Source organism: Petromyzon marinus, chromosome 5 (assembly GCF_048934315.1).
Source record: "Petromyzon marinus isolate PM22_M1 ecotype Great Lakes invasive population chromosome 5, UKy_Petmar_22M1.pri1.0, whole genome shotgun sequence".
Lineage (NCBI taxonomy): Eukaryota > Metazoa > Chordata > Hyperoartia > Petromyzontiformes > Petromyzontidae > Petromyzon > Petromyzon marinus.
This window is the reverse complement of record NC_133671.1, coordinates 22,391,310-22,412,456: the sequence shown is the minus strand read 5'-3', so window position 1 is coordinate 22,412,456 and position 21,147 is coordinate 22,391,310. Positions and strand designations below refer to the sequence as shown.

Here is a 21,147-nt window from a genome sequence, read left to right as displayed (position 1 = left end):
AATAACACACTTCCGGGTGTATCATTCCCCTCTTCTCAGCTTGACCGAAAGTGACCGCCGGTGAGAACGACGCGATCGCTCCGACGCCTCTGCTCACCCAAAAACGTGACCACAACGAAGCCTATGTGAGGTCGGGGGAACAAACGCCGCCTTCTCACCCTTCTCCCCCTTCCTCACGAAACATGGCCGACTCGGAGCCAACTCGCCTCACCCTCCCAGAGCTGCCCAGTCGCGTGCCAACAGCGGGCGTGCTCGTCGGCGATTGGCCCGCGCGCCTCTGACGCGGCGGCCCCGGCGCGACCAATGGGAGCGCGCCGTCTCCGGGCCTGGCTGCTGTAGAGGAGCAATGGCGCCGCTCGTGCCCAGGTCGCTGTCGCTGCTAGCGCTGCTGCTGCTGGGCGCCGCGCCCCGCTCGGGCCTCGCCTTCTTCATCAGCGTGGACGCGCACGCCGAGGAGTGCTTCTTCGAGAAGGTCACGTCCGGCACGAAGATGGGGCTCATCTTCGAGGTGGCCGAGGGCGGCTTCCTGGACATCGACGTGGAGGTGAGCGGCGTCGGCGGGCGCGACGGACACGTCACCCCCTAGGCCTCGGCGGAGCCGGGGTGGGACACACCACCCCACAGGGGGAGATACACCACCCCACAGGGGGAGATACACCACCCCACAGGGGGAGACACACCACCCCACGGGGGGGAGACACACCACCCCACGGGGGGGAGACACACCACCCCACGGGGGGGACACCACCCCACGGGGGACACCACCCCGGGTCCCGCCCGCCCCGGTTGGGAGAGCCTCCTCGTCCCCGCACCGTGCTCGCGGTGAGGCGGCGGGTCCCGAGAAAGTCCCCAGGAAATGGAAGCGTTAAGGTGGAGGATTTCGTCATTGGTTCTCGCTGCTTCACTGGATTACAGGCCACACCAGATGGTGGCTCCGGCCGTGCAGCGAGGAGGCACTCGTAGGCCCCGATCGCTGCGAGTGTAAATCCGTTTTGGGGTTGGTGGGGGATTGACACAGTCCACCATCCCTTCGGTTGTCAATGAGAACCACTTTGTGGGAAAGTCAAGCAGTGTGGAAATTCCCACCACCGGCTCAGGGCTGTGTGAATAAGAGCTGAGCACCGCCTCAGTGCTCATTTGAGCAACCGGTATTAACTATTTTTTTTACCATATATCCGGGTTCTTTGTACCTCCGAGATGGTAACCCTCGCGGTGACTCAAAGGGGGCTCTCTCGAGTTTATAGGTCCCCCTTGATCCCCTCGGATCACCTGAGCATAGTGACCACACGGGGCTTCCGACGGCTCCTTTCACCGCACCTGTTGCTCTTGAGGGTCTGCCTCGTGCCCCCCTCGTCCAGTAGAAGTCCCCTGGGTGCCCCTCTTCAAAGATAAACCCTTTTATATTCTTTGGGTCTTTCGGTAAAGTCACGTAGATAGGTTCAAAGAAAATAACAAAAAAACTACGACGTTTCGAGCGCAACACAAGCGGCCGTCATCAATGTGTGCCACTTGCGTTGCGATTGAGACGTAGTTTTTTGTTATTTTCTTTGAACCTATCTACGTGGCTTTACCGAAAGACCCAAAGAATATGTATTCCTGCAGTCACCAAAGCTTTAAGCGAAGATGATCCCTTTTAGTTCTCCCTTGTCGATTGAAAACTAATTTCTTTAGAAATGTTTTGTGTGTATTTAGTTTTTTGTCCTTCCCCCGCACCTCCGATTTGCACGGTTAGCGATGTGCGGTGTGAAAGAAGTTCAACATACAAAGAGGGCCCTTTTAGAGTCCTATTTCTGTGTCCTCATGCCCCTCAGAGCGAGTGACGCGTCCTTGATGTCCTCGCCGCAGCCCTCTGTGGTCTCCAGGTCCCCTTGCCAGTCTGGGTCTCCAAACCCAGGCCCCTTAGCTGCCTTGCGTCCTCATTCGGGTGCCCTCTCCAATTCTTGTCGACAGCCCCACCACCCTCCACAGTCAGCTTCTCCCGGATCTTACAACAACTCGAGCCCCGGAGTATTCAATAAATCAATAAGTGGGCCAGGAGCTAGAGAGGTAGGGCTATATGTGCTGGTCGAGGTAGTGTTGTTCCTAATTCATGAGTAGAGATTGGGATAGCGGGAGTGTTAGTGAGGTTCATGAGGTTGGACGGTGGCAATAGGAAATGTGGTAGGGTAGGTGTAGCGATAGAGTTGAGGGTAGCGGTAGGCTTTGGACTAGACACAGTATAGGGTTTTGGGCCAGAAGGCTAGGGTTTACATGACCATGCTAGACGATAATTCTGAGAAAAAACTGTAGTCACCTGAAGTTAATACAATTTCAGTGGTTTAACTTCCATTTTCGTGAGCAATGAAAGTGAACTAAAGTGATGAAGAAGCAAACCAGAGCAGGTTGCAGCGATTTTGTAAAAATATATATATATTTGAGAATTAAAATAAATGTACCAATGTGCCTTAAGAAAGTTTAGTCAGTGGGGATTCTCTCCATGCTCCTGGCAATTACGCCAATAGAAACAGATATCGCATAGATTAATTATTGATTTCAAAAGTGGTAGAATTGATAATGGAATCCCATAGTTGCATTCATAGTTGAACCGATTGGCGTGCAAGAACATTGAAACCCCATGATGTGTTCATGTATGCTAATTGGAGGTATGGGGGAATTGCAAACTGAACACAAAGCCGTTTCAGTGATTTGTAACATGAGAACCATTACAGCCCTTTGTCAGGCCACTGCTGGCTGAGGGTCTCACAGTGCCGTCCTTGGCGTTCCTGCGTATTTATTGACCATACTTGCCCACACTCCTCAGTCTTGGAGTCAAAACAAGAATCAACATTTTTTTCATATCGTGTTTTTTGCATTTATGGGTAACGCTGAAAAAATGTAAGATTCATGACCCGACTTTATGTGATGTGTGCAGATCACGGGGCCCGATGGACGGGAGATCTACCGTGGGGACCGGGAATCAAACGGGAAGTACACCTTCGCGGCCCACATGGACGGCGTCTACAAGTTCTGCTTCGGCAACAAGATGTCCACCATGACGCCCAAGATGGTCATGTTCACCATTGACATGGGCGAGACTCCCAAGGGCCAGGACATGGAGACCGAGGGTGAGAGGCGTCGCGGTGACCCCTCGGGGTCAGCTGGAGATCACCCGCTTAGTGCCTCTGCAGCCAGTGATGGCGGTGCTGGGCGTACGCAAACTCAGCGAAAGTTGAGCAGCCCAAGCAACTGAAGGTGCCCAGGTGCATGAGAAGAATAAATGGGGTGCAGCAATTATCAGCTGCAACTCGGATCTTTGTAAAAAAAAAAGTCCAATACCATATTCTCCAGATTATAAGACGTTCTGGAAAATAAGACGCCGGTGTCAGTAAAGTTATACAATCAGGCCACACCTACCGTAATTTAGGACGCAACCCCAATTTTGCTTTAAAATGGTGAAAAAGTGTCTTGAACTTTAAAGACTGCAGCAATAAGATTTAAAGTAATTTGAATTAGTCTCAAAGCTTAATTACATCCCACAACTGTGATAGTATTACATTACATAGCTTATCCATTATTTAATCTTTGTGGTCTTGTGACACATACAACATGTATACTTTCTGGTCATTGCCTGCAGTGGGCTGTTAGCGACACCGCTCTCCGTTTGTCCGACGCCTGCTCTCGGCCCCCCCTTGAGTTTTCACACCGTCTCGCACCTCTCGTCACCTTCGATGTTCCCTCTTACTTCACCTTTCTCTTTCCGTGTCTCCAGGTCGAGATACGTGGGAGGGTATGTGTCTCCCCGTGGCGGTGTGCGCGTGTGCCCCTTGGCAGTGTTCATTGTGTTACCGAGCCTCTAGTCTCTTTAGTGGCTGCTTTGTAGATTAACTGGTGAGGCTGCCTGAGGTGTTGTTTTGCTAGCAGGTAACATAACTTTGGAAAATAATTTTCCCAATTAATACTGGACATAACAATGTCCACGGCGCTAACTTTAGCAATGCATTGCATGCTAACACGTGAAGTTACAAGAATGCCCTGTTGCAGTGACACTTCCGGCAGTATTTAAAGCATCATATAGTGCTCATTGTTAGCCAGTGCCTATAGACACACTCACACCGTCACTCACGATTATCCAGCATATAACGGTGGAGGGACGGCCCGGACAAAAAATAAACAAGGATAATGCAAAACAATTAAATGTAAGATATAACACGAAGGTATGTTTAACTTGTGTTCAATGGGAGTGATGAATTAGAACTTGTGTTTAGAGGCTATTTTACAGGCATTGTTTTGCGCTGTTTTTGTTTTATCGGCCCCCCCCCGTCCCCCATTGAGTGCTTCTTAAAGGAAGTGGTTTACTTGTGGGTGTTTGTGGTCATCTAGGCACTGAGTTGCTCATCCACGATGAGTGAGGAGCAGCTCATAATTTGAACCAGTGTGCCCATATTTATTTTTAACAAGCGTGGTTAAGCCACAATCCAGATAATCCGGCCACAGATAATTGTGCGTTGGCTGTATTTAGTGCTTGAAAAGCAAGAGGCCGGTTTGACCTTCATCTTGAGCTTGTGGGATTGCGTTGGTGGCCATTATATAGACACTCTGACGGGCGTGGCTTGGTGACCCACGTGTGTAACGGCCTGCGTGCGTGCGTGTCGCAGCTCATCAGAACAAGTTGGAGGAGATGATTAACGAGCTCGCCACGGCCATGACGGCCGTCAAGCACGAGCAGGAGTACATGGAGGTCCGCGAGCGGATCCATCGGTCGGGTGAGTGGATGCCCTGATACGCCGACATTCTCTCCACGAACACTCACGTTCAGGGGTCAGTGGCAAAAACATTTGCATGGATGTTTTGGAATTGGTTTATTGGAGAGTGGCGACTCCACTCATTGCCCACTTCAGTTGGCGGTCGACGGTCGAAGTGGACTGCGTCCCTCAAAGGAATGGTGCCGCCCCGTGGTCGCCTCCCCTCGCCCCGATACGTGGACCCAACAAATTACTCGACACTTCATGGTCAAATAATGCACATGTTCTACATAGTGTGTCCCTCCCTAATCCACCAGTGGATTTATTAAAGAGCCATACATGTATCACCGGGCCAGAGACTCGGTGGTGGAGTGAGCCGCTCACAGGTAAAATCTTGTTTGGCAGTTGACTCAGCCCATAATCCCTTCGGGGTAGTTAAAATAAGTACCACTTTGTGGGAAAGTCAAGTGGTTGTGCTTAGGATAAACTCACCTCCGCCATAGGAATGTGGAATTTCCACCTCTGGCTCAGGGCTGTAAACGAGATGCGAGAATCACCTCTTCATTTGAACCGGCAATCCCTTTGTACGCACACACGATTTACGTACGAGAGTGACGCGGCGCACGCGTGCCTCTGTGTATGTGTGCTCCGTGCGTGTGCATGCAGTGAATGACAACACCAACAGTCGTGTGGTGCTCTGGGCCTTCTTCGAGGCGCTGGTCCTGGTTGCCATGACGCTGGGCCAGATCTACTACCTGAAACGCTTCTTCGAAGTGCGGCGGGTGGTGTGAGCGGCATCATCGGCGTGGAATCTCCCCCCCCCCCCCTCGCGCCGTCACCTTGGTCCGTAAACACTGTCTCGTCAGCAGCCAGATGCAATCCTCACACAGGGTTGATAACCACAGCACCCACAAGTCATTATTTATGTGTTTTATTAACAAGTTCCGGTTGCCATAGAGGCTTAGGTTTTGGAGCTTGTGTGCAGGGTGCGACAATCTAAATTCCCCCATACACGTTTTCTGCTTGAAGTGGGTTTTTTTTGTACGTGGCAGGGGCCATCAAAGTTTTGTGAATGAGGTCACCGTGACTGGTCAAGGGCTTATCGTTTCATCCCATTTTTGCGCCAGTCCGAATCACGTTACAGTACACTTACGTTGCCATTGGCTATACTGAAAACCTAATATGTAACGGGTATGGCGTGAACGTACCGTTCATGTCCTACATGTGCTATTCTTGCCCTAAATTTAAGAAACCAAGACACCTCGGCAGTGGTTGTGCAAGCACAGCTCAATAAGATCTCGCTGCCATCTTCATTAACGCTGCCCTACGACCTACGCAGTCAGGATAAATAATTTCGACCGACTTGGAGAATGCCGTTTAGAGGCCATCCATTTAGTACGTACGCACAAATCTGTCTGCTTGACCCCTCCCCCCCTTCCCTGTATGCACGCGTACTTTTTACACCCCCTCCACCTGCGTATGTACGCTTGACCCCCCCCTCCCCCCTCGAATCCTATAGAACGGGCCGATATTTAATCCACGCAGAAACGATCAAGGATTAATAATATTAACGTGTTTAAGCAAACAGTCCACCACCGGCTGCATTAAATAGTTAAGTTTGTCTAGTTTCCACTAGATTAAAATGCCGACTGAACCCAGTCGAACAGGTGACGTATTCTAGTTATTTTGTCAACACGTGCAATGTCAGGCTTCAGCCTGACATTGTTATCGAGGCTTCATCCCCCCCTCCCCCCCCCCGTTTCCTTTGCGTACGTACATTGTTAATAGACCCCCCATACGCAAGCGTATGCATTTGGATTCACCCCCTCCATGCGCATGTACTAAATGGATGGCCCCTTACAATGTGACCCACGCACTGGATCGTCGGAGACGGTTGATGTCGTGTTACCGTTGAAAGATTCTGTTAATGACGATGGAGGTGAGAGTTGATTTCAGTCCTGTTCTGCATCTCTCGGCCACCCCTGCTACCACCTTGTCCCTCCCGTGCCCTCCAATCGTCAGGAGACGCTTTATTTTCAATTTCTGTTTGGACTGCGATTTGTTGCGGAGCTAAAGTACGGGGAGTTGCGAAGTCGCGTTTGTCTGGTGGGGTTTTTAATAAAGAGAAGACGGTTTTGTTGCCACAGAAATGTTTGGACTGTTGAATGAACAGAATAAAGATGAGAAAACCTCCACGGTCAAGTGGCATTGCGTCTTCTCTGCCGCTCATGATGGGGGGTCTGGAGATGTTCACGATTCATAGCCATTGTATTTGGCCATCATCTATCCACTGCTGGGTGAAGACTTTCCCACGTCATTGTCAGTGTTGCAACAATCCGTCAACCTCCCGCATATGAGCTGACCTCAACCCTCCATCTCCCTTGGTTGATGTCCTTTCCCGTACATTTTCTCTTTGGGCTGCCACTCCGTCATCGGATAACCATGAGCATGAATTCGCCTTTGAAAAGTAATCTCTTACACTTTAAAGGTTGCATTAACACGTAAACGTTCCAATAAAATGACAAGTTCCGCTTTGAGCAAAACATTGAATGACTCGTATTTTAATTGTGTACAACAGTGTACAGACATGCTTCACAGTTTATAGATATTTAAATAAACTTTTTGTAGAAGCAATTTTCAAATACCTTTGGGGTGTACAATCAACGCATACCTCGGCCACGAATGTTACTGCAAGACACCCTTGCAGTGACAGCCGCGACTGAGTAAACGCGGTATTGCCAGCTCTCATGTTCCCCTCTAGTCTTTGATTAGTGTGACTGATACTGGCCGTGTTTGATCAACATAGTTTGGTTGTTTGTAGGTAGCTTGCCTTGTGGCTGTGGGCTGTAGGTTCTCCACCTCTGCCATATAACATGCTAACCATCGTGATGTTAATGTATGTTTTACGTTGTAGGCATTTCAATATTTACACTCCTTTGTATACCATTTCACAATGTGTACAGGAATGCGTGGGAGAGCGGTGGTGCAGTGGTTAGTGCGCTGTTCTATTAGGCTGGGTAGCCCAGTTCGATTCCCTTGCTACGGCTTACATTGGTGGAGAGCTATAGAACCACACTGATTAGCATGGTGTGGTTAAATAACAAGGTGCTGGAGCCCGTCATCCAGCAGTCGCTTGGCAAATCGGAATGTACGTCTCGCAGCAAAGATGAAAAACGTCAGAATTGACCTGTCATGAGAGGTCCCATCCACGAGAGGGCACCACCCGCCTCTGACAGGAAAGGGGGGAGACAGGTGGTGAACGTGTGTATACAATGTTAGTGTTGAGTGATTGTGTGTATTAAAATAAGGCTGATTTGAACGAAGGCACTGGGATGGAATATCTCCCAACTGCATCATAGACTTTCAATGGAGTCTGATCTGGAAGTTGCTACATGCTAATAATATCTGTATTTTCTCGAAGTATCCGATTTATATTTCTTCACGGCCCCTGTCTTGCAAATCAGAATCGAGCCACGTTTGACAGTGACCTCTCACCAGATTGCCCCATTGTTTTACACCGCTACCACTAAATACATCCAACAAAATCAAAGCCACGAACATCACCCGTCAATTGAAGTGTTATTTTGAAGCATCAAACCTCAGGGCATCTGTATGTCAGAACGCCGTACTACAAACATGCTCCGTAGCAGCGCGTAAAATGATACGGAGCAAGTGCAAAGCCTCCACCCCCCCCATCCCGAGTGCCGTGGAACATCTCCCCTACGTCAGCTACAGCCCCTCGACCACCTGGGGACGCACGCTCAAATACAAAGCGGCAGACTTCAAAAGAAGATGGGACCCATTCCTGATTAACCCGTTTACGTCGAGGATCCTCGGGCCAGTGTCACCAGGACAACGTACACCTTCTTAAGCAAGAAGCCTGTTCGACAAGCCGCAGCTAGCCCTCCCGCATGTTAGACACTCTCCTAACCCCACGAACTCCTCCTCTTGTCCAAACCCTCACATGTCAACTGAGAGAGAAGTTCAGGCAACCCTGAAGAATCCCAACGGTGAGGTCTGTACGAGAAACACGCGCCCGACCTATCACTCCGCGCAGCGTGTTTAATGTTGGAATGTACCATGTGTCAGAAATGTGAATAAAATCTTAAAAACGTATGTTCATGCTCTTAATTGTTGAGTGCGTAAAACGATGAATAAAAAAATCGACATACTAACTAAACTACGTCGTTTTTGGCCGGAATTTTTCACTTTATTTTTTAATAAAAAACATACCTGTGTCGCTTTTGTCCGGGATTTTTTCACTTTATTTTGTAATTAAAGTTAATTCCTCCATTGTGTCTAGGCACTGTAGGCCTGTGTATGAAAGGAAAATGAGAACAAATCACAGTAAAAAAATGCACCTAAAAAAAATTCGGTCTTCTAACCTGTATCGTTTTTGGCTGGAATTTTTTCACTTCATTTTTCAATAAAAAGTGAATTCCTCCATTGTGTCTACGCTCTGTATGCTGTATATTAAGGAAAAATGAGAACATATCACAAAAAATTAACCTGAAAAAATCGACATACAAACCTCCGTCGTTTTTGTCCGGAATTTTTTCACTTTATTATTCAATAAAAAAGTGAAATACTCCATTGTGTCTAGGCTCTGTAGGCTGTATATAAAAGGAAAATGAGAACGTGTCATCATGAAAAAATTTCATCCGGAAAAAATCGACATACTAACCTGTGTCGTTTTTGGCTGAAAATGTTTCGCTTCATTATTTAATAAAAAGTGAATTCCTCCATTGTGTCTAGGCACTGTAGGCTGTATATGAAAGGAAAATGAGAACGTGTCATCATGAAAAAAATTTCATCCGGAAAAAATCGACATACAAACCTCTGTCGTTTTTGGACAGAATTTGTTCACTTTATTTTTCAATAAAAAGTGAATTCCTCCATTGTGTCTAGGCTCTGTAGGCTGTATATGAAAAGAAAATGAGAACATATCACAATAAAAAAATTCACCTGAAAAAAGTCGACATACAAACCTCTGTCGTTTTTGGCCAGAATTTGTTCACTTTATTTTTCAATAAAAAGTGAATTCCTCCATTGTGTCTAGGCTCTGTATGCTGTATATTTAAAGGAAAATGAGAACATATCACAATAAAAAATCACTTAAAAAATCGACATACAAACCTTTGTCGTTTTTGTCCGAAATTTCACTTAATTTTTCAATAAAAAGTTAATTACTCCATTCTGTCTAGGTTCTGTAGGCTGCATATGAAAAGAAAATGAGAACATATCATGATCAAAAAATTCACCCTAAAAAAATCGACATACTAACCTGTGTCGTTTTTGGCTGAAATTTTCTCACTTCATTTTTCAATAAAAAGTGAATTCCTCCATTGCGTCTAGGCTCTGTATGCTGTATATTACAGGAAAATGAGAACATATCACGATAAAAAAATTCACCTGAAAAAAATCGACATACAAACCTCTGTCGTTTATGGCCAGAATTTTCTCACTTTATTGTTCAATAAAAAGTGAATTCCTCCATTGTGTCTAGGCTCTGTAAGGCTGTATATAAAAGGAAAATGAGAACGTGTCATCATGAAAAAAATTAATCCGGAAAAAATCGACTTACAAACCTGTGTCGTTTTTGGCCAGAATTTGTTCACTCTATTTTTCAATAAAAAGTGAATTCCTCCATTGTGTCTAGGCTCTGTAGGCTGTATATGAAAAGAAAATGAGAACATTTCACAATAAAAAAAATTCACCTGAAAAAAGTCGACGTACAAATCTCTTTCGTTTTTGGGCAAAAATTTTTTCACTTTATTTTTCAACAAAAAGTTAATTATTCCATTGTGCCTAGGCTCTGGATGTAGTATATGAAAGGAAAATTAGAACATGTCATGATAAAAAAAATTCACCTAAAAAAAATCAACATACTTTACCTGTGTCGTTTTTGGCTGAAAATTTTCATTTCATTTTTCAATAAAAAGTGAATTTCTCCATTGTGTCTAGGCTCTGCAAGGCTGTATATGAAAGGAAAATGAGAACGTGTCATCATGAAAAAATATCATCCGGAAAAAAATCGACATACAAACCTGTGTCGTTTTTGGCCAGAATTTGTTCACTTTATTTTTCAATAAAAAGTGAATTCCTCGATTGCGTCTAGGCTCTGTATGCTGTATATTAAAGGAAAATGAGAACATATCACGTAAAAAAAAATGCACTTAAAAAAATCGACATACAAACCTCTGTCGTTTTTGTCCAGAATTTTTTCACTTCATTTTTCAATAAAAAGTGAATTGCTCCATTGTGTCTAGGCTCTGTAGGCTGTATATTAAAGGAAAATGAGAACGTGTCATCATGAAAAAATTTCATCTGGAAAAAATCGACATACAAACCTCTGTCGTTTTTGGCTGGAATTTTTTCAGTTCATTTTTCAAAAAAACTGAATTCCTCCATTGTGTCTAGGCTCTGTAGGCTGTATGTGAAAGGAAAATTAAAACATCACAATACAAAAAAAACTCACCCGGAAAAAATCGATATTCAAACCTCTGTCGTTTTTGGCTGAAATTTTTCACTTCATTTTTCAATAAGAGGTCAATTACTCCATTGGGTCTACGCTCTGTAGGCTGTATATGAAAGGAAAACGAGAACATATCACAATAAAAAAATTAACCTTAAAAAATCGACATACAAACCTCTGTCGTTTTTGGCCAGAATTTTCTCACTTTATTTTTCAATAAAAAGTGAATTACTCCATTGTGTCTAGGCTCTGTAGGCTGTATATGAAAGGAAAATTAGAACATGTCATGATGGAAAAAAATTCACCTGAAATTAATCGACATACTAACCTGTGTCGTTTTTGGCTGAAAAATTTCACTTCATTTTTCAATAAAAAGTGAACTCCTCCATGGTGTCTAGGCTCTGTAGGCTGTATATGAAAGGAAAATGAGAACGTGTCATCATGAAAAAATTTCATCCGCAAAAAATCGACATACAAACCTACGTCGTTTTTGGGCAGAATTTGTTCACTTTATTTTTCAATAAAAAGTGAATTCCACCATTGTGTCTAGGCTCTGTATGCTGTATATTAAAAGGAAAATGAGAACATATCACAATAAAAAAAATCACTTAAAAAAATCGACGTACAAACCTCTGTCGTTTTTGTCCGAAATTTCACTTCATTTTTCAATAAAAAGTTAATTACTCCATTGTGTCTAGGTTCTGTAGGCTGCATATGAAAAGAAAATTAAAATATATCACGATAAAAAAGAACCCCAAAATAATCTACAGAATACTGTCTATTTTGTCTAGAATTGTTTCACTTTCTTATTCAATAAAAAGTTAATAATTCCATTGTGCCTAGGTTCTGTATGTTGTATATGAAAGGAAAATGAGAACATATCATGATAAAAAAAATTCACCCAAAAAAAATCAACATACTAACCTGTGTCGTTTTTGACTGAAATTTTCTCACTTTATTTTTCAATAAAAAGTGAATTCCTCCATTGTGTCTAGGCTCTGTAGGCTGTATATGAAAAGAAAATGAGAACATTTCACAATAAAAAAATTCACCTGAAAAAAGTCGACATACAAATCTGTTTCGTTTTCGGGCAAAAAAATTTTCACTTTATTTTTCAACAAAAAGTTAATTATTCCATTGTGCCTAGGCTCTGGATGTAGTATATGAAAGGAAAATTAGAACATGTCATGATAAAAAAAATTCACCTGAAAAAAATCAACATACTAACCTGTGTCGTTTTTGGCTGAAATTTTCTCACTTTATTTTTCAATAAAAAGTGAATTCCTCCATTGCGTCTAGGCTCTGTATGCTGTATATTACAGGAAAATGAGAACATATCACGATAAAAAATTCACCTGAAAAAAATCGACATACAAACCTCTGTCGTTTTTGGCCAGAATTTTCTCACTTTATTGTTCAATAAAAAGTGAATTCCTCCATTGTGTCTAGGCTCTGTGTGCTGTATATTAAAGGAGAATGAGAACATATCATAATAAAAAAAATTCACCTGAAAAAATCGACATACAAACCTCCGTCGTTTTTCGCCAGAATTTTCTCACTTTATTTTTCAATAAAAAGTTAATTCCTCCATTGTGTCTAGGCTCTGTATGGCTGTATATTAAAGGAAAATGAGAACATATCACAATAAAAAAATAAACCTGAAAAAATCGACATACAAACCTCCGTCGTTTTTGTCCGGAATTTTTTCACTTTATTTTACAATAAAAAGTGAATTCCTCCATTGTGTCTAGGCTCTGTAGGCTGTATATAAAAGGAAAATGAGAACGAGTCATCATGAAAAAATTTAATCCGGAAAAAATCGACATACAAACCTGTGTCGTTTTTGGCCAGAATTTGTTCACTCTATTTTTCAATAAAAAGTGAATTCCTCCATTGTGTCTAGGCTCTGTAGGCTGTATATGAAAAGAAAATGAGAACATTTCACAATAAAAAAAATTCACCTGAAAAAAGTCGACGTACAAATCTTTTTCGTTTTTGGGCAAAAATTTTTTCACTTTATTTTTCAACAAAAAGTTAATTATTCCATTGTGCCTAGGCTCTGGATGTAGTATATGAAAGGAAAATTAGAACATGTCATGATAAAAAAATTCACCTTAAAAAAATCAACATACTTACCTGTGTCGTTTTTGGCTGAAAATTTTCATTTCATTTTTCAATAAAAAGTGAATTTCTCCATTGTGTCTAGGCTCTGCAAGGCTGTATATGAAAGGAAAATGAGAACGTGTCATCATGAAAAAATATCATCCGGAAAAAAATCGACATACAAACCTGTGTCGTTTTTGGCCAGAATTTGTTCACTTTATTTTTCAATAAAAAGTGAATTCCTCGATTGCGTCTAGGCTCTGTATGCTGTATATTAAAGGAAAATGAGAACATATCACGTAAAAAAAAATTCACTTAAAAAAATCGACATACAAACCTCTGTCGTTTTTGTCCGGAATTTTTTCACTTCATTTTTCAATAAAAAGTGAATTCCTCCATTGTGTCTAGGCTCTGTAGGCTGTATATTAAAGGAAAATGAGAACGTGTCATCATGAAAAAATTTCATCTGGAAAAAATCGACATACAAACCTCTGTCGTTTTTGGCTGGAATTTTTTCAGTTCATTTTTCAAAAAAACTGAATTCCTCCATTGTGTCTAGGCTCTGTAGGCTGTATGTGAAAGGAAAATTAAAACATCACAATACAAAAAAAACTCACCCGGAAAAAATCGATATTCAAACCTCTGTCGTTTTTGGCTGAAATTTTTCACTTCATTTTTCAATAAGAGGTGAATTACGCCATTGGGTCTACGCTCTGTAGGCTGTATATGAAAGGAAAACGGGAACATATCACAATAAAAAAATTAACCTTAAAAAATCGACATACAAACCTCTGTCGTTTTTGGCCATAATTTTCTCACTTTATTGTTCAATAAAAAGTGAATTACTCCATTGTGTCTAGGCTCTGTAGGCTGTATATGAAAGGAAAATTAGAACATGTCATGATGGAAAAAAATTCACCTGAAATTAATCGACATACTAACCTGTGTCGTTTTCGGCTGAAAAATTTCACTTCATTTTTCAATAAAAAGTGAACTCCTCCATGGTGTCTAGGCTCTGTAGGCTGTATATGAAAGGAAAATGAGAACGTGTCATCATGAAAAAATTTCATCCGCAAAAAATCGACATACAAACCTACGTCGTTTTTGGGCAGAATTTGTTCACTTTATTTTTCAATAAAAAGTGAATTCCACCATTGTGTCTAGGCTCTGTATGCTGTATATTAAAAGGAAAATGAGAACATATCACAATAAAAAAAATCACTTAAAAAAATCGACGTACAAACCTCTGTCGTTTTTGTCCGAAATTTCACTTCATTTTTCAATAAAAAGTTAATTTCTCCATTGTGTCTAGGTTCTGTAGGCTGCATATGAAAAGAAAATTAAAATATATCACGATAAAAAAGAACTCCAAAATAATCTACAGAATACTGTCTATTTTGTCTAGAATTGTTTCACTTTCTTATTCAAAAAAAAGTTAATAATTCCATTGTGCCTAGGTTCTGTATGTTGTATATGAAAGGAAAATGAGAACATATCATGATAAAAAAAATTCACCCGAAAAAAATCAACATACAACCTCTGTCGTTTTTGGCCAGAATTTTCTCACTTTATTGTTCAATAAAAAGTGAATTCCTCCATTGCGTGTAGGATCTGTATGCTGTATATTACAGGAAAATGAGAACATATCAAAATAAAAAAATTCACCTGAAAAAAATCGACATACAACCTCTGTCGTTTTTGGCCAGAATTTTCTCACTTTATTGTTCAATAAAAAGTGAATTCCTCCATTGTGTCTAGGCTCTGTATGGCTGTATATTAAAGGAAAATTAGAACATGTCATGATAAAAAAAATTCACCTGAAAAAAATCGACATACTAACCTGTCTTTTTTGCTTAAATTTTCTCACTTTATTTTTCAATAAAAAGTGAATTCCTCCATTGCGTGTAGGATCTGTATGGTGTATATTACAGGAAAATGAGAACATATCAAAATAAAAAAATTCACCTGAAAAAATCGACATACAACCTCTGTCGTTTTTGGCCAGAATTTTCTCACTTTATTGTTCAATAAAAAGTGAATTCCTCCATTGTGTCTAGGCTCTGTATGGCTGTATATTAAAGGAAAATTAGAACATGTCATGATAAAAAAAATTCATCTGTAAAAAATCGACATACTAACCTGTGTCGTTTTTGGCTGAAATTTTTCACTTCATTTTTCAATAAAAAGTGAATTCCTCCATTGTGTCTAGGCTCTGTATGGCTGTATATTAAAGGAAAATGAGAACATATCACAATAAAAAATTAACCAGAAAAAATCGACATACAAACCTCCGTCGTTTTTGTCCGGAATTCTTTCACTATATTCTTCAATAAAAAAAGTCAATTACTCCATTGTGTCGAGGCTCTGTAAGGCTGTATATGAAAGGAAAATGAGAACGTGTCATCATGAAAAAATTTCATCCGGAAAAAATCGACATACAAACCTATGTCGTTTTTGGCCAGAATTTTCTTCACTTTATTTTTCAATAAAAAGTTCATTTTTCCATTGTGCCTAGGCTCTGGATGTAGTATATGAAAGGAAAATTAGAACATGTCATGATAAAAAAAAAAATTCACCTGAAAATAATCGACATACTAACCTGTGTCGTTTTTGGCTGAAAATTTTCACTTCATTTTTCAATAAAAAGTGAATTCCTCCATTGTATCTAGGCTCTGTAGGCTGTATATGAAAGGAAAATGAGAACGTGTCATCATGAAAAAAATTCACCCGAAAAAAATCGACATACAAACCTGTGTCGTTTTTGGCCAGAATTTGTTCACTTTATTTTTCAATAAAAAGTGAATTCTTCCAATGTGTCTAGGCTCTGTAACCTGTATATTAAAGGAAAATGAGAACATGTCACAAAAATAAATAACCTGAAAAAATCGACGTACAAACCTCCGTCGTTGTTGTCCGGAATTATTTCACTTTATTTTTCAATAAAAAAGTGAATTACTCCATTGTGTCTAGGCTCTGTAGGCTGTATATAAAAGGAAAATGAGAACATATCACAATTAAAAAAATCACTTAAAAAAATTCGGTCTTCTAACCTGTATCGTTTTTGGCTGGAATTTTTTCAGTTCATTTTTCAATAAAAACTTAATTCCTCCATTGTGTCTAGTCTCTGTATGCTGTATATTAAGGGAAAATTAGAAGATATCACAAAAAAAGTTAACCTGAAAAAATCGACATACAAACCCCTGTCGTTTCTGGCCAGAATTTTCTCACTTTATTGTTAAATAAAAAGTGAATTCCTCCATTGTGTCTAGGCTCTGTAAGGCTGTATATGAAAGGAAAATGAGAACGTGTCATCATGAAAAAATTTCATCTGGAAAAAATCGACGTACAAACCTGCGTCGTTTTTGGCCAGAATTTGTTCACTCTATTTTTCAATAAAAAGTGAATTCCTCCATTGTGTCTAGGATCTGTAAGCTGTAAATAAAAGGAAAATCAGAACGTGTCGTCATGGAAAAATTTCATCCAGAAAAAAGTCGACATACAAACCTATGTCGTTTTTGGCCAGAATTTTTTTCACTTTATTTTTCAATAAAAAGTTAATTATTCCATTGTGCCTAGGCTCTGGATGTAGTATGTGAAATAAAAATTAGAACATGTCATGGTGATAAAAAATTCACCTGAAAAAAATCGACATACTTACCTGTGTCGTTTTGGGCTGAAAATTTTCACTTCATTTTTCAATAAAAAGTGAATTCCTCCATGGTGTCTAGGCTCTGTAGGCTGTATATGAAAGGAAAATGAGAACGTGTCATCATGAAAAAAATTCACCCGAAAAAATCGACATACAAACCTGTGTCGTTTTTGGCCAGAATTTGTTCACTTTATTTTTCAATAAAAAGTAAATTCCTCCATTGTGTCTAGGCTCTGTATGCTGTATATTAAAAGGAAAATGAGAACATATGACAATAAAAAATCACTTAAAAATTCGGTCTTCTAACCTGTATCGTTTTTGGCTGGAATTTTTTCAGTTCATTTTTCAATAAAAACTTAATTCCTCCATTGTGTCTCGGCTCTGTATGCTGTATATTAAGGGAAAATTAGAACATATCACAAAAAAAGTTAACCTGAAAAAATCGACATAAAAACCTCCGTCGTTTTTGTCTGGAATTTTTTCACTTTATTTTTCAATAAAAAGGTTAATTACTCCATTGTGTCTAGGCTCTGTAACGCTGTATATAAAAGGAAAATGAGAACGTGTCACCATGAAAAAATTTCATCTGGAAAAAATCGACATACTAACCTGTGTCGTTTTTGTCTGAAATTTTTTCACTTCATTTTTCAATAAAAAGTGAATTCCTCCATTGTGTCTAGGCTCTGGAGGCTGTATGTGAAAGGAAAATTAAAATAACAGGATAAAAAAAAACTCACCCGAAAAAAATCGACATTCAAACGTCTGTCGTTTTTGGCCAGAATTTTTTCACTTTATTTTTCAATAAGAAGTGAATTACTCCATTGGTTCTACGCTCTGTAGGCTGTATATGAAAGGAAAATGAGAACATATCACAATAAAAAAATTCACTTAAAAAAATCGACATACAAACCTCTGTCGTTTTTGGCCAGAATTTTTTCACTTAATTTTTCAATAAAACGTTAATTACTCCATTGTGCCTAGGCTCTGTAGGCTGCATATGAAAATAAAATAAAAATATATCACGATAAAAAATAACCCCCAAAAAATCGACAAAATACTGTCTTTTTTGTCTAGATTTTTTCACTTTCTTATTCAATAAAAAGTTAATTATTCCATTGTGCCTAGGCTCTGTATGTTGTATATGAAAGGAAAATTAGAACATGTCATGATTAAAAAAAATCACCCGAAAAAAATCGACATACAAACCTGTGTCGTTTTTGGCCAGAAATGTTTTCACTTTATTTTTCAATGAAAAGTTAATTATTCCATTGTGCCTAGGCTCTGGATGTAGTATATGAAAGGAAAATTAGAACATGTCATGATGAAAAAAAATTCACCTGAAAAAAATCGACATACAAACCTGTGTCGTTTTTGGCTGAAAATTTTCACTTCATTCTTCAATAAAAAGTGAATTACTCCATTGTGTCTAGGCTCTGTAGGCTGTATATGAAAGGAAAATGAGAACATATCACAATAAAAAAATTCACCTGAAAAAGTCGACATACAAACCTTTGTCGTTTTTGGCCTGAATTTTTGGCCAGAATTACGATAAAAAAATAACCCCAAAAAAATCGACAAAATACTGTATTTTTTGTCTAGATTGTTTCACTTTCTTATTCAATAAAAAGTTAATTATTCCATTGTGCCTAGGCACTGTATGTTGTATATGAAAGGAAAATTAGAGCATGTCATGATAAAAAAAATCACCCGAAAAAAATCGACATACAAACCTGTGTCGTTTTCGGCCAGAATTTTTTTCAATTTATTTTTCAATAAAAAGTTAATTATTCCATTGTGCCTAGGCTCTGTAAGGCTGTATATGAAAGGAAAATGAGAACGTGTCATCATGAAAAAATTTCATCCGGAAAAAATCGACATACAAACCTGTGTCGTTTTTGGCCAGAATTTGTTCACTTTATTTTTCAATAAAAAGTGAATTCCTCCATTGTGTCTAGGCTCTGTATGCTGTACATTAAAGGAAAATGAGAACATATCACGATAAAAAATAAATTCACTTAAAAAAATCGACATACAAAGCTCTGTCGTTTTTGTCCGAAATGTTTTCACTTCATTTTTCAATAAAAAGTGAATTCCTCCATTGTGTCTAGGCTCTGTATGGCTGTATATTAAAGGAAAATGAGAACATATCACAATAAAAAGTTAACCTGAAAAAATCGACATACAATCCTCCGTCGTTTTTGTCCGGAATTTTTTCACTTTATTCTTCAATAAAAAAAGTCAATTACTCCATTGTGTCTAGGCTCTGTAAGGCTGTAAACAAAAGGAAAATGAGAACGTGTCATCGTGAAAAAATTTCATCCGGAAAAAAATCGACATACTAACCTGTGTCGTTTTTGGCTGAAAAATTTCACTTCATTTTTCAATGAAAAGTGAATTCCTCCATTGTGTCTAGGCTCTGTAGGCTGTATGTGAAAGGAAAATTAAAACATCAGGATAAAAAAACTCACCCGAAAAAAACCGACATTCAAACCTCCGTCGTTTTTGGCCAGAATTTTTTCACTTTATTTTTCAATAAGAAGTGAATTACTCCATTGGGTCTACGCTCTGTAGGTTGTATATGAAAGGAAAATGAGAACATATCACAATAAAAAATTCACTTAAAAAAATCGACATACAAACCTCTGTCGTTTTTGGCCATCATTTTCTCACTTTATTGTTCAATAAAAAGTGAATTACTCCATTGTGTCTAGGCTCTGTAGGCTGTATATGAAAGGAAAATGAGAACGTGTCATCATGAAAAAAAATCATCCGGAAAAAATCGACATACAAACCTCTGTCGTTTTTGGCCAGAAATTTTTTCACTTTATTTTTCAATAAAAAGTTAATTATTCCATTGTGCCTAGGCTCTGGATGTAGTATATGAAAGGAAAATTAGAACATGTCATGATAAAAAAAAAACTTCACCTGAAAAAAATCGACATACTAACCTGTGTCGTTTTGGCTGAAAATTTTCACTTCATTTTTCAATAAAAAGTCAATTCCTCCATTGTGTCTAGGCTCTGTAGGCTGTATATGAAAGGAAAATGAGAACGTGTCATCATGAAAAATTTTCATCCGGAAAAAATCGACAATACAAACCTTTGTCGTGTTTGGCCAGAATTTGTTCACTTTATTTTTCAATAAAAAGTGAATTCCTCCATTGTGTCTAGGCTCTGTAAGGCTGTATATGAAAGGAAAATTAGAACATGTCATGATAAAAAAAATTCACCTGAAAAAAATCCACATACTAACCTGTGTCGTTTTTGGCTGAAAATTTTCACTTCATTTTTCAATAAAAAGTGAATTCCTCCATTTGTGTCTAGGCTCTGTAAGGCTGTATATGACAGAAAAATGAGAACATGTCATCATGAAAAAATTTCATCCGGAAAAAATCGACATACAAACCTGCGTCGTTTTTGGCCAGAATTTGTTCACTTTATTTTTCAATAAAAAGTGAATTCCTCCATTGTGTATAGGCTCTGTAGGCTGTATATGAAAAGAAAATGAGAACATATCACAATATAAAAAATTCACCTGAAAAAAGTCGACATACAAACCTCTGTCGTTTTTGGCCAAAATTTGTTCACTTTATTTTTCAATAAAAAGTGAATTCCTCCATTGCGTCTAGGCTCTGTATGCTGTATATTACAGGAAAATGAGAACATATCACAATAAAAAAATTCACCTGAAAAAATCGACATACAAACCTCAGTCGTTTTTGGCTAGAATTATCTCACTTTATTGTTCAATAAAAAGTGAATTCCTCCATTGTGTCTAGGCTCTGTATGGCTGTATAGTAAAGGAAAATTAGAACATGTCATGATAAAAAAATTCTCCTGAAAAAAATCGACATACTAACCTGTGTCGTTTTTGGCTGAAAATTTTCACTTCATTTTTCAATAAAAAGTGAATTCCTCCATGGTGTCTAGGCTCTGTAGGCTGTATATGAAAGGAAAATGAGAACGTGTCATCATGAAAAAATTTCATCCGGAAAAAATCGACATACAAACCTGTGTCGTTTTTGGCCAGAATTTGTTCACTTTATTTTTCAATAAAAAGTGAATTCCTCCATTGTGTCTAGGCTCTGTAAGGCTGTAAATAAAAGGAAAATGAGAACGTGTCATCATGAAAAAATTTCATCCGGAAAAAATCGACATACAAACCTGTGTCGTTTTTGGCCAGAATTTTTTTCACTTTAT

At 39.5% G+C, this 21,147-nt stretch overlaps 1 protein-coding gene across 2 annotated transcripts; it reads left to right on the top strand.

Moving 5' to 3' along the window:
• Positions 1-300: 300 nt before the first annotated feature.
• On the top strand, positions 301-6,916 carry TMED2 (transmembrane p24 trafficking protein 2). Of its 2 annotated transcripts, XM_032947388.2 has the most exons (5): positions 301-544; positions 2,912-3,104; positions 3,749-3,766; positions 4,635-4,742; positions 5,388-6,916. In XM_032947388.2, exons 1-5 carry the CDS (start codon positions 347-349, stop codon positions 5,510-5,512), a joined length of 642 nt encoding a protein of 213 aa, XP_032803279.1. In that variant the 5' UTR covers positions 301-346; the 3' UTR covers positions 5,513-6,916. The 2 variants fall into 2 exon arrangements, with proteins under 2 accessions (XP_032803279.1, XP_032803280.1); XM_032947389.2 differs by lacking the exon at positions 3,749-3,766 and having other exon boundaries at positions 304-544.
• The last annotated feature ends 14,231 nt before the right edge of the window (positions 6,917-21,147 follow it).